The sequence below is a fragment of the Schistocerca gregaria genome, chromosome 9 (genome assembly GCF_023897955.1).
Source record: "Schistocerca gregaria isolate iqSchGreg1 chromosome 9, iqSchGreg1.2, whole genome shotgun sequence".
NCBI lineage: Eukaryota > Metazoa > Arthropoda > Insecta > Orthoptera > Acrididae > Schistocerca > Schistocerca gregaria.
The window spans coordinates 34,116,983-34,131,496 of record NC_064928.1 but is presented as its reverse complement, the minus strand read 5'-3'; the positions used below and the strand labels follow the sequence as shown (position 1 = coordinate 34,131,496).

General features: G+C 39.5%; 1 protein-coding gene across 1 annotated transcript in view; it reads left to right on the top strand.

Moving 5' to 3' along the window:
• Positions 1–14,514, top strand: part of LOC126292083 (disheveled-associated activator of morphogenesis 1-like) — a 113,586-nt gene that overhangs the window by 38,613 nt on the left and 60,459 nt on the right. The window contains exons 6-9 of the mRNA XM_049985892.1: positions 1,153–1,350; positions 7,231–7,367; positions 9,758–9,940; positions 12,277–12,577. Coding sequence (XP_049841849.1) covers positions 1,153–1,350; positions 7,231–7,367; positions 9,758–9,940; positions 12,277–12,577 — 819 coding nt within the window. The remainder of the gene's footprint in view (positions 1–1,152; positions 1,351–7,230; positions 7,368–9,757; positions 9,941–12,276; positions 12,578–14,514) is intronic.

Sequence of the window (14,514 nt, the reverse complement as noted above, 5' to 3'; positions counted from 1 at the left end):
AGATTAAAACTGTGTGCCGGATCGAGACTCGAACTCAGGACCTTTGCCTTTCATGGGCAAGTGCTCTACCAACCACAACTCACACCCCGTCCTCACAGCTTTACTTCTGCCAGTATCTCGTCTTCTACCTTGCACACTTTACAGAAGCTCTCCTGCGAACCATGCAGAACTAGCACTCCTGAAAGAAAGGATAATGCGGAGACATGGCTTAGCCCCAGCCTGGGGGACGTTTCCAGTTTTAATCTGCCAGGAAGTTTCATATCAGTGCACACTCCGCTGCAGAGTGAAAATCTCATTCTGGATCCCAATTAACCTTCATCAAATGTGTGCTAGTAAAGCACCTGATAGTAATCTGTTTCTGACAGCCTTGTAGTGACAAGCTCAGTCATTATATGAACCTTGCTTCATCATCATCTGTATCTGTGAGTGATTAAATGTAGAAGTGCAGTCTAGTGGCAAATGAATTGCAGAATATCTACAGGCAGCTGGTAGATTTTTGTACAGGTGACAGCATTTCTTGGATCATGTGAGTAAAATTCTTTATGGTGTTAGGTTGTGTAATTATGGGATACTTAAAAAATTACAAAACCAATGTTTTAGTGATATTTACAGCAGTCTGCTTCATTGTGAGTAAAATTTTGTTGCTCTGAAGATGACTGCTGCAGATATGGTCAAAGTGTTGATTTTATACCATTTTTTATTTATGCCGTCAAACATCCAAAGAAATTTGATTCAGATTGACACAATTTAAAATACATAATTTTTATTTGCTCACAGATACGGCTATTGTGAACGTGTCATTTTTACATTTTATCATCTTTCAGTTTGTGAGTGACTTAATAATGGTCGTAGGAAATGGAATTATCTGACAGTGTTAGTGGCAAGGATTTTGTCCTTTAACTGATAAGGAAAAAAACTGTGTTTCTCAATAGAACTATGCAACCTGTAATTGCCATCGTAATGAATTATTAAAAAGTAATCTGTATTTTTGATATTCAGTGAAGTAAGCCAACAGAAACTGTAGGTTTGTGATGGGTTGTAACACACTTTGTACCCTGCAGATAAAATGACAGTTACTAGCAGATGGTTTTGAGGATTTCATAATTACTATGAGTTACTTGTGTTTTTACATTGTACAAATTTGTCATACAGGAAGACATGGAGACAAACTTACAAAGAGTCAAGGAGAGGCTTGAGAAGGAGATGGCAGCCCACCTAGAGATGAAGCAGCGCTGCTTGGAGCTGGAAGACCGTGCCTGTGAGCTAGACCGACAGGTGGTCTCAAAGAGGGGGCAGAGGCATCGCCTGGAACAGCTTGTCAGCTTGAGGTCGCTGCCAGATGACGCCAAGGTGACTGAAATAAATTCTTCTTTCTTTTTGCTTATGGATATATTCAGTTGTACATAGCTACTTCTTTTCCACTCTCTGTAAGCTGCCATTATCCTCTCTCTGTATATTCTGCAGAAAGATGCGAGCACTGTAGTGATTCTTCATTTACATTGGGTCGAGCAGCTATTTCAGTGCTGATGGGTTTATTGTCATATCCGTCTTGAAAAGCTTATTTGTGTTAAATACATCTATTAGTTATAGATGAAAAAGCCTTTCAGCAAAGCATTTGCAATCAGTATCAAATAATGGGATAATATGCACCAGTTGCAGGAATTTAATAAAATCAAATTGTAGTTATAAAAGTGTTGAGGCTTTTGTGGTCTCTCCTTCAAGAGTTGCCGGGTAGTGCTTTTCTCAGGTACAGCTGACGGTAGTCCAATGGTTTTTCTGTCATTCTGCCAGGACAAGTGGCCAACATCCTCGAAAATTTGCTCACCAGCCATGGAATAGTGTGAATCTTTGAATATGCTATGCAGCTGTGCTTGTGCAACGTCAGAGAAACCACTAAATGACAGTTGGCAGAAGATCACAACATGAGTGCGAAAAGGCAACATTTTGTAAGGTAAATGATTTTATTTGAAAAATTTTTGTCTATTCTGAAACATGGGTAAATTGATTCCATTTACCATTTACAAAACTTGCTCTTTATGGCTGAAAATTTTTCGCACTGCACTACGATGAAACAGAGAACAAAAATTTGAACAGTGTGTTAATAATTCTCATGGGTGTTAGTCGTTATTTCGAGATATGAAAATTAATAGTTTGCTTCTGGGTATTCTACCTAGTTGTTGTTTACATTTTATGCACAATGTTTCAAAGACTGACTCATCCATCTTCTTCTGTTGCTGTGAGTTTTGCTGTTACATGTACTCGTTGCGTGGACTCCAACCAGACTGTGAACTATTGTTTGTCCACACCAACATTTATAGCAGAGTTCCATCCCCAATGTACACTATGTCCTTTGACACTCTTTTCAGAGCTTGCACCGATATTTTGTGAAACAAAAATTCTCTGTGTCTTCCAACTTTTGTGAATGTGCTGTCTGGCAAGATTTTAATAAATTGAGTGCTGTATCCCAGGTGTTATTTCTATTAAAACTGCTATCTGTTTTTTAGGTTTTCTGACATCTTTACTGTGATGGACTCCTCTATTATGCTGTCCCAGAAACTTTGCATTTGCACTGCCATACTGGTCTCATCGTATTTCATTTCACAGTGATATTCGAGGCAGGGTTTGGTGACGGCTGATTTGTTAGGTTGCTTAAATCGGATATGTACTGACATCCCTGACATTCCTTCTAAGCTGTACTTATAGTCTGCCTCACATAAGACATTGAACATTCACCTGGAATGCAATACACACCTGGCTTTCGGAGACCTAGACATCTTTAATAAGGCTAAGAATATTGTGTATAAAATGGAGGTCCTGGCGGAGGTTCGAGTCCTCCCACGGCATATGTGTGTGTGTGTGTGTGTGTGTGTGTGTGTGTGTGTGTGTGTGTGTGTGTGTGTGTGTTGTCCCTAGGATAATTTAGGTTAAGTAGTGTGTAAGCTTAGGGACTGATGACCTTAGCAGTTAAGTCCCATAAGATTTCACACACATTTTTATAAAATGGAAACAGCACATTGGCAGAACACAAGGAAGCATCCTATTAATCAGTTGTTCTGAGAAAACTTGAGAGATTAAGGTGAACATTGACGAGCAGATTTTTGCTCAGTATGTATTAGTGCATTTACTTTCAGTTGAACAATCCATCACTAGCTGATCCCAGAACACAATGATTTGAATGCATGACATCAGGGTGGATTGATATTTTCTGTTTCTGAATAAACTATCGCTAGTGTTAAAAATATTTGATGTAGGAGTTTATAAAAGTGCAAACAGTGTCGTTGTGGGATTTAAAAAATAAATAAATAATGGAAATCATTTAGTTTGTAGATCATTCGTATCAAGAACTGTTATAGTCTCGAACATCCAATTTAAAATACATATTAAACATGGATTTTAATTACAATAAAAGAAGAAAAGTTATGATTAGTGCTAAAACACATAGTAAGTCATGCTATAAAAAAATATGCACAAAATAAAGGCAGTGAAAGATAGTAAAGATTCGCCTCGGTTTAATGGTACTATTGGTTTAATGGTACCATTGCACTGACAGAGGTTCTCACATTCTGTCTACAAGAGAAAGGGTAGGAATACTGCTATTAATGAACGCAACAGTAATTTAATTACACAGATCTTTGTGAAAGATCTATCAGAAGAGCCTAGCAATTTCTGGGCCTACTGAAAGTCATTGAATGGATTCATACCTTCCATATAATCTCTCATGAGTCAGCCTGGTGTTGAGGCTGAAGACAATGTGTATAAAAACAAAACATTGAATTTTGCATTAAAAAATGCATTCACACTTGAGTGATTTTGAATAAACAGCTCCCAGTATTGAAAATCATTCCAGACTGCTCAAAGTGAAGCTTATGTTTAATGAGAATTTCTTGCAACATATGGTAGAAATTTTTTGTCACTTTATGATTCTAAGTAAATTTCAGAATGAATTGGAGATTTGGTGAAAAGTATAGCAGTTCTCTTTAAATGGGAGTAAATGCATTTAATATCCATAGCAAATATAAAGAAACTGATTGTATCCTATTATCAGATTAGTGATAAAGTTCCAGAGTATATCACATTATTTATTCATCTGTTTTTATATATCATCTGCCCATTTGATCATGTACAGTACAGAACACTTTACAATGTCAGACACCTCAAACCTAAGTGTATACAATATTTACTTGCATCAGCATCCTGTTACGTTGATAGGTTTAAAGAAATTCATGTATACAGTTGTACGATGGACATTCAAAAAGAATCCAACCTTATTTTTTATTGTTGAAACCAACAGTGGAATCAGGCTGCACATATTCTGTGTGTTTGTATGCATACATAGTGTGCATGCCTGATTTTTTTTCACGAGTGCACAAACAACCAGTCACTAGCCACAAGTAAACACACATAAGTGGTAGTCGTCGTTTTTATGTTGTGGGCAAAATGACAGGAGTCCGAACAACATTATTGCATGAAATTTTGTTTCAATCTCAGCAAGTCTCAATTCGAAACAATCTGTGAGATCTGACAAGTGTTTGGGGATGAAGGAATGGGTGCCACACAGGTAGGTGGGGTACAACCATATCTAAGATGGCCACTCACCCGTGAGGAGTGAAGCACATTTAGGTAGGCCCTCAACGTCTGTTAATGAGATCATTATCGGTTACGCGAGGACCCAAGTGGAGCAGAATAGATGAATCACAATCGGGGAAATTCCAAAAAAAAGTCAAAATTAGTATTGGATTCGTTTCTCCCATTTTAACAGAACATTTGGACCTCTGGAAGATCTCTGCAAAATTTGTGCCATAGTTGTTAGACGAAAAGCAACTTCATTTAGAAATCACACAGGACATGCTGTGTACTGTGAACAGTAATCCCAGCTTTGTTAACTTGTGATGAGTCCTGGGTTTGTGGGTACAACACAAAAAATGTTACAGTCACTGCAATAGTCTGTCATCCTCAAGGGGTGGGGAGGCAGGTCTGCAGCAATGTGATGTCATGTTGACAATCTTTTTTTTGACTCTAGTGTTGTGATCCATCACGGGAATACCCTAGAACTTACTAACATAAGTAAAGTGTACTACGAAGAGGTTGTATGTCAACTTTGTGAGGTATTGAGATGCAAATGGAAGGACTTATGAGCATCAGGCAGTTGGCACCTTCACCACAATAATGCACCCACTTGTCTTTCTCAATACAGAGTTGATTTGGGCAAACACAACAAGGCTGTGGTTTGACAGCCTGGCTTTTTCCTATACTGTAACAAGAGTCTGGAAGGGGCCAGGTTTCAGAACAGGGAAGACACTATGCAGAATTGCATGCAGCTGCAGGACACCTGCTCACACTGTAAAACTTCTGTTGTCAGCACTACCATTCCCATCACCCAAAGAAATTGGCATTGGTAGATATGGTATGCTTACAGCTCAAGTAACACATAAATGGAGGCTTCCGCCTAATCCAAATAAAATTGAGGTCACTGTGTTCCATCTAAATAAAAAAAAAGGAGCTACATGTCACTCGTGACGGAACTGAAGTGCCCTATAACTACAACACAATATATTTAGCAATCACTCTGCATTGATCCTTGACATTCATTCAAACTACAGTGCATGAAATTTGGCTGAAGAATGGATCTTCTTTGCAAGATTGCTGGAAGCAGTTGGGGTACAGACATCAAGTCTCTGCTGTCTGCTGCACTTGCTCTTGTGTACTCCGCTGGTGAATACCGTGCTCCTGTGTGGTAAAACAGCACCCACACAACAAATACTGATGCCCAGCTTAATGAAGCTGTGAGAATTGTCGTTGCTACTGTTAGATCCACTCCCATTTAGTCGTTACCTGTGCTAACAAATATTGCTCCAGAAGATCTAATGAAGAACGCAGCTAACGTAATCTTGCTCGAGAAGATGAAATCTCACGTGAACTGTCCCTTGTACGATGCCCTACGAGAACCACCGACAACTCGTCTGAAATCACGCAAACCACCGTGGGCCAATTCGGGATGTATCAGTTCCTGGGTCGATTCGGGATGTATCAGTTCCTGGGTCGATTCGGGAGGTATCAGTTCCTCTGACATGACACCTGTTTAGTGACAACACTTGAACAAACTTTCACCTGACAGCGCTGACACGGTTCAGTATCTGACAGAGAAAGTTGAGCGGTTCCAATGACTGTATCAAACCTATTCAGAAATGAACTGCATTAGGACGGTTCGAGGGAGGTGGGTTACACCTCGAAGAAGTGAGGTTGCCATTCCTTAGCTATCCGCAGCTGAGGAGAGGGGCAGCAAAAAGAATGCTCACTCGAAGCATTTGACCTAAGGGCTCTACGCCAAGTGACTCCGAGTGCTCTGGGCTGGTTGACAAATTTGGACATTTCCATTTGATTGTAGATACTTTTGTATACTCGTAAAACCACTACATGTATAACGCATAATGATCATTCCTTTCAACATAGTATTTAAAAAAGATGCTACTGTCTAGGATTATGATTGATAGCCAAAAGCAAACCCTGTACGGAAATATATGAACAACAATGTTACGGCATGCACAGCTGTCTAAATGAAGCATGAGGATGGTCACCACAAAAGTAATTATTTTATAGGTTCTGTTTTCTCATTAAGGTGACTGTAGTGGAATTGTCAATGCAGAAGAAAACATGTCTCTCGAATGGTTTTGTAGGATATGCAGTACACTAAGAGAGAGAAGGGAAAGATCACTGTCATTCAGACGAAACTAGGAAGTTAAGAAAAAAATCTGGAAAGAGTAAGGGATAAGAATGTAGAACAGATACGGGAAATGGCAGTAGGCATAGGTCTTCCTCAGTTTTGGTGTTTGTGTGGAAAATAGTTTGGTTTGTACTTCATAACTTAATATTGCAATCTTCCACATTTCATAGTACTGAATAATTTTTTTCTCAGCAAATTGTTGTTTAAGAACATGGTGTTACAAGCAATAACTGGACAAAAATAGTCAAGCTAAGTTAACTTTTGATGCTTAAATCAACAATTGCAACAGAAGAAAGTAATGTGGACATTTGAAAGTTTTTATCAGTGCAATCATTCATATGTTTTGTAAATTTGGTTTTACTTATTAATTTTTCTTCATGTTTTACAGTTCAAAGTGCGGTAAAGATGTAACCTGTGCATTCATTTCTGTACTAGTACTTCATCCCAATTCACTAACAGTTGATTTGGAGTTTTCAAGAAAATTTAATTCATCTTTTCCGATCTTCCAGAATGAAGGCTCTGTAGAAGATCTATCAAAGCTGGGCAAGAACTGCACAAAAGTCATCTCAGTAATAGATGGTAGACGTGCCCAGAATTGCACCATCTTACTGTCCAAGCTTAAAATGTCAGACGAAGAAATTTCTAGGTTAGTAGCTATTCTAATTTTCTTTGATCATTAAAGAAAAGAAAAGAAAGAGCTATATTTTGTAATGCCCCAACTGCTTGCTTATCAATTATTTGTGTAGCTGTAGTTTCACAGTAAGCTGCATACTAAATTTAAAGTAACTCAACAACAACTGCAGTTTCCTACTTGTATTTACGGAAACAAAGAAAGTGGCATTCTGTAAGTGGAAAAGTGATATGTGTAGAGGAATGATGAATGGTTAATTTCTGTTAGTTATTTATTCCAGTGATACTACATTATTTCATAATGAAAGTTAAGCATATCATTTAATAGAAGTCTATGCCACATTTAAGATGTGTGGATAAATGCAAAATTCAGTAAGGCAAAGGTCTGTTATTCTATTTACAATCTAGACTCAGAGGCATTTGCTGCTTAGTGGTGATGAGATATAGAGTTACATTGCCACAGTGAAAGGCTATGTGATATTTGCTGGGCTGTCAGTCTTTTTTCTTTCTTTTTTTTCCTCCAAATGCTTTTCACTTTATAGTGGCAGGGTACACTTGGAATACATCATCTGATAGTAAATTCTGTTCTGTATCTTAACAAAAACTCACTTGAGAAAATCAGGAGACGAAATTCTAATATTTGTGGTTACACTCTCATAAAATTAGGAAATGCTTTTGTCACAAGGTTTTTGTACTTGTATGTTCATTTTGTGGTAGTAATTGCAAAACTCTGTTTCACTGTTTGTGACCCACCCGCCAACCAGTCACCGACACCAAAGCAGGAATCGCAAAGCCTTTTTATCACAGTTATTTATCTCCAGTACACCAGTAAACACAGTATCATATTGGTTATGATGTAAAGAATGTTTTAAAGTGCATTCATAATGAGAAAAATGCATTGCAGACTTTTGGGAGAAAATGAGACAAACACTTGCCAAGTTGGAGCATTGAGACGGGCTACAAAGTGTGGAAAGGCAGATATCTGGGTTTGACTTGCGATGTGGCACACTATTTTGTCTTATCACAAATACCAACACAGCTTAAATGTACTCTGACTATGGCAGAAGACTTTCATTTCAGTGTAAACAGTATTAAAAAACTGAGCCATTCAATACTTTGGGTTACTCCTTACTGAGACTGATTTTGTCAGATGTTTAAAGTACTCAGCACAAAATTGCAGACAACCTGACAAAACTAAATATGCTTCTAAGCTCCTCAGCCATACAAATAATTGTGTTCTGTCTGCATTTGTTATCCACTTCCACATTGCTTCTGGCAGTTGAAAATGGAGTGAGCACACACCGATACTGGCATGAATTTCCTCTCTGGTCAATACCAAAAATGGGGGAAAGGGTGAGGAAGGGAAAGAGTGGGGGGGAGTGAGATAAACATTCACATGAACTGCTGAGACCTGTAATATTACAAGATCTGTGAGCTAAATCAATTGTGTTTTATTTCCAGTTCAGTGAGAATAATAGAGTACTTCAGATTTTTCTGTGAGGTATGAGCACTTTCAGTCAGAAGCATCTTTGTTTCAATAACTATTAGTTTTAGATGTAATTGCCCAAACAAATCTAAAGTCTTTAGGTACTTTTTCTTTCACCTGCCATGTTACTGGAGTCTCTTGTTACTGCTCATTCAGATAGTAGTGGGTCAGCTAAATTCTAATTTTGTACCTCATGAAGGGGCTGTTGTTATAAAGAATCACTAAGTGAAATATACATCTAGAATATGATGCGTCTGTTTCTGTCTTTTTAAGATTTAGACCATATCCATGGCCAGGGTTATGGACGTGTGCGGTTGGTTTGATCCTCAGGTGTTGCTAGGAAAAGTGGTGTGTAATTTTAATTTGTGGAATACACCAGTAGCCAGGGCAGCACTATTCCTAGTGTAACATCTGGTTCAGTGTCAGATTTAGCTGGAGAGTGGTTGTTAGTGTTGCTGTTCATAACAGGTGTATAGTGGTGTTTTGCGTTGATTTGTGTACAAATTGTCTCAGGTTGTCAGTTGCCAAAGAGAAATTTCAAAGAAAAAGTTTCTAAATATAATGCTATCATTTATTAATTTATAACTCATAATCTCACAATAACACATGTTTACTTCTCTTATTTTCTTTCTGTGAGTAAACTGCATCAGTCTCATTTCTTTTGTTGTTATTCTAAGGTAAAAATTGCTTTTATTTTCCCACCTACATATGCCCTTTCCATCCAAAATCTGCAAGTTAAGCTTGTTCCTTCCATTTCTCCATTATACCTTTGCTCGTCACCTGTAATCTCAACAATCTTGTTACCAAAGATGCACTCTGTACGTAAAGTTTTTATGCAGGAATATTGCTTTCCTGAAACCGACAAGAGATGTAAGTGACAATGTCAAAGTGACACTATTGCCTCCCACACTGTATTGCAGAGCCATACTAAGCATGGATAGCAGGGACCAGCTCCCAATCGATATGGTGGAGCAGCTGCTTAAGTTCACACCATCAGCAGAAGAGGCTGCTCTGCTGGAAGAGCATGCAGAGGAGATTGACAGCCTGGCACGAGCTGACCGCTTCCTGTACGAAATATCAAAAGTAAGTATAGAAACTAAACCGTTTCGCCCATTTCCCTGCATATGTAGGAGTCCAGACTAGATCACTATACTGATTTACCACCTTCTTTATTACAAGCTTTGTATCTCCAACACTGTTGTTATAGTTGGAAGTACAGCTGTATCAGGAGTCAAATGGCATAGAAATAGTTTCGCGTGAGACATATTATTGAGATCTACTGTATGGTACACTTTTAGTATGCGAAACATAAAACTGTTCCAAGAGCCCGATATCGGCCAGATACAAAAGCACAAGCACCGTTATGTGAAGGCCCAACAGTGCCGTAGAAATTGCATGTAGGTAGTATTAACTTCTGATGCTACTCGTAGGGTAAGATTGTAGTGGTACAGTTATGTTAGCAATGACTAATGAAGAATGCAGATGTCATTTTTATTTTGTAAAATAAATATATGGACATATCCATATGCAAATGTTAAGGAAAAAAGTAAATATACTTCACCATTTCCAAATTAACTCATATCAAAGTTAAGCAACTGGGCCATTCAAGTGATCGGCCAGAAACAGTAAGTGTCAGTTGTTCTCGGAGTGTAGACGGAGTGTAGACTCCAGTGTAGACGACAGTGCACAAGACTGCTCAGCCTTTGACACAGATTCGATCCTTACTACTGTCCCATGTCCAATTTTTGTATCACTCTCACATTCGGTTATTCTTAAATGAAGAACACACTCGGCGACAGCTCAATTGGCTAACTTTGACACTAATTAACACTAAAGTGGTGCAACATCTGAATTTTTTCCTAACAATTACTTTTCAGCACAACCCTTATGAGATTTTCAGACAGTTTTCGACCACCCTGTAAGGCAAGCTTAATAGTGGCCATTATGAAAATCAATTAAAATACACAGGTAAATGGTGGATTACACATCCCTGCGCAATACCAGCATGTAGATCAGCCTGTGCAACATTGTCTCATTGTATAAGGACACCCCTAGCTGCCACTCAGCTCACCCACGGGTAGGAACAGACAGTTAGGCTGACCGTTAGGCACTGCAAACCTCTGCATCAATAGAGAAATACAGTGCAGTGTTGTTGTGGTCGTGTAAATTCCACAAGAAACAGAAAAGAAACAAAACTGTATGGATACAGTTATGAACCAAAGCATTATTACCACAGCTCACCACAAGATGGATTGTTGCCTTGTGGCACTGAGCACACATGACACCCTAAGGAAGCTATTTGAGTAGGGCAAATCCGAATGTGGAATTTTCTGCTGAAAATACAGTTCACAAATGAGGAAATACACTGACACAAGTGACTTTGAAAAAGGGGAAATTGTTACAGACATGTATGGAAAGTGGTCAAAGGACTATGAAACCTCAAATAGGCGATAAGGTATCGGAGGTCCACACCTCAGAGGGTGGAGGCTTGCCCATTCTGTAAAGCAGAATAGGAGCCAGTCTGTTGCAAATCTGATGGCAGAGTGCAATGCCGGTGCAGGTACAAGTGTTTTAGAACCCACTATTCAGTGCACCAGATGACCATTATGTTCCTGTACTCGTGCAACAATATTGTCCATTAAGATTGCAGTGGGCACAGGACCTCACATCAGAGGAAATGTGTCACTAGGAAATGTGTCACTCGATCAGACGAATTATGTTCCCCTTTAGATCTGGCTCACGGTTCTCTGCGGATACACGTCATCCAGCCAAACAGCTGCTCAAAGCGTGCATCTCACTACAGACGTAGGCCAGTGGGGGCAGTACTGAGCTAAACGGACATTGACCGGGGCTCGCACGGGACCTGTGGTAGTAATGTAAAGCACTGAGACAGCTGTGCACTTTGTGAACATTATTGCAGACCACCTGCATCCCTTCATGCTCGGTGTCTTCCTGACAGTGATGGCACCTTCCAGCAGGATAAATGGCCACATCATGAGACCAGAGTTGTGTTACGATGTTTGAGAAGCACGATACTGAACTCGGCTCAACGTCTCAGCCACAAAATCCACCTATGTGAATCCAATAGAACATACCTGAGATGCTACTGGGTGCCATACTTACAGCTACAAATCACCACTCTCTAATTTATGGGAATCGAGCGTCCTGTGTGTACACATCTGGTGCCACATACTTCTAGAAACCTATAGAGGACTTGTCGAATCCTTGCCTTACTGGATCTCTCCTGTATTGAATTTCAAAGGTGAACCAATTTTTATTAGGCAGCTGGTCTTAATGTTTTGGTTCATCAGTGTATATTGAAATAAACTTAATGTAAATACAACAAAATAAATATTTATAAATGTTTACCTGACCTCGGTCACACGGGAAAGACGTCAGTGTTAGTATCAGTATTCGTAACTCTTCAACTTGCCCACAGGATTGGCCACTACGAGCAGCAGCTAAGGAGCCTGCACTACAAGAAGTGCTTCACAACATCAGTGTGCGAGCTGGAACCACGCGTGAGGGCAGTGCTGGAAGCCTCGCGGAAGGTAGTGTGGTCGCGGCGCCTGCGGCGTCTGCTGGATGTGGTGCTGGCATTGGGCAACTACATGAACCGCGGTGCACGTGGCAATGCCCGTGGCTTCCGCCTGGCCTCCCTGAATAGGCTGGACACACGGTCCAGTGCGGCTCGCGGCACTACCCTGCTGCACTACCTCGTGGAGGTGCTTGACAAGAAGGTCAGTTGACAATCAATAGTGGAGATAGTTCATCTGCGTCGGTTTAAAAGGGCGGAAACTTGTCTGGAAAATTGGAAATCCTCAGGAAAATGGAATTTAATGGAAAAGTCAGGGAACTCTGAAGAAGTTCTGTGACAGAGTTTAAGAGGAGTAGAATTGTTTGTTGACAAAGAAATTTTCAGGGTAATTTTGTTACAAATCACTCTGAGTGAGTATTTAAGAAATTGTTAGTTTTTGACTTGTATAAGCAAAGGCCTTGCTGTTCTGGTACTGCGAACGGCTGAAAGCAAGGGAAAACTACAGTCATAATTTTTTCCGAGGGCATGCAGCTTTACTGTATGATTAAATGATGATGGAGTCCTCTCAGATCCCTTAATTGGGCAGGTAGATTAGCAAATTTTAAAAAGGAAATAGATAGGTTAAAGTTAGACATAGTGGGAATTAGTGAAGTTCGGTGGCAGGAGGAACAAGACTTTTTGTCAGGTGAATACAGGGTTATAAATACAAAATCAAACAGGGGCAATGCAGGAGTAGGTTTAATAATAAATAAAAAAACAGGAGTGTGGGTAAGCTACTACAAACAGCACAGTGAACTCATTATTGTGGCCAAGATAGACACGAAGCCCACGCCTACTACAATAGTGCAAGTTTATATGCCAACTAGCTCTGCAGACGACAAAGAAATTGATGAAATGTATGATGAGATAAAAGAAATTATTGAGGTAGTGAAGGGAGATGAAAATTTAATAGTCATGGGTGACTGGAATTCAAGAGTAGGAAAAGGGAGAGAAGGAAACATAGTAGGTGAATAGGATTGGGGCTAAGAAATGAAAGAGGAAGCCGCCTGGTAGAATTTTGCGCAGAGCCTAACTTAATCATAGCTAACACTTGGTTTAAGAATCATGAAAGAAGGTTGTATACATGGAAGAACCGTGGAGATACTAACAGGTTTCAGATAGATAATATAATGGTAAGACAGAGGTTTAGGAACAAGGTTTTAAATTGTAAGACATTTCCAGAGGCACATGTGGACTCTGACCACAACCTATTGGTTATGAACTGTAGACTAAAACTGAAGAAACTGCAAAAAGGAGGGAATTTAAGGAGATGGGACCTGGATAAACTGACTATACCAGAGGTTGTACAGAGTCTCGGGGAGAGCATAAGGGAATAATTGACAGGAATAGGAGAAAAGAAATACAGTAGAAGAAGAATGGGTAGATTTGAGGGATGAAATAGTGAAGGCAGCAGAAGATCAAATAGGTACAAAGACGAGGGCTAGTAGAAACCCTTTGGTAACAGAAGAAATATTGAATTTAATTGATGAAAGGAGAAAATATAAAAATGCAGTAAATGCAGGCAAAAAGGAATACAAACATCTCAAAAATGAGATCGACAGGAAGTGCAAAATGGCTAAGCAGAGATGTCTAGAGGACAAATGTAAGGATGTAGAGACTTATCTCACTAGGGGTAAGATAGATACTGCCTACAGGAAAATTAAAGAGACCTTTGGAGAAAAGAGAACCACTTGTATGAATATCAAGAGCACATATGGAAACCTAGTTCTAAGCAAAGAAGGGAAAGCAGAAAGGTGGAAGGAGTATATAGGGGGACTATACAAGGGTGATGTACTTGAGGACAATATTATGGAAATGGAAGAGGATGTAGATGAAGATGAAATGGGAGATACGATACTGTGTGAAGAGTTTGACAGAGCACTGAAAGATCTGAGTTGAAACAAGGCCCCGGGAGTAGACAATATTCCATTAGAACAACTGATGGCCTTTGGAGAGCGAGTCCTGACAAAACTCTAGCATCTGGTTAGCAAGATGTACGAGACAGGCGAAATACCCAAAGAAAGCAGGTGTTGACAGATGTGAAAATTACCGAACTATCAGTTTAATAAGTCACAGTTGCAAAATACTAACACAAATTCT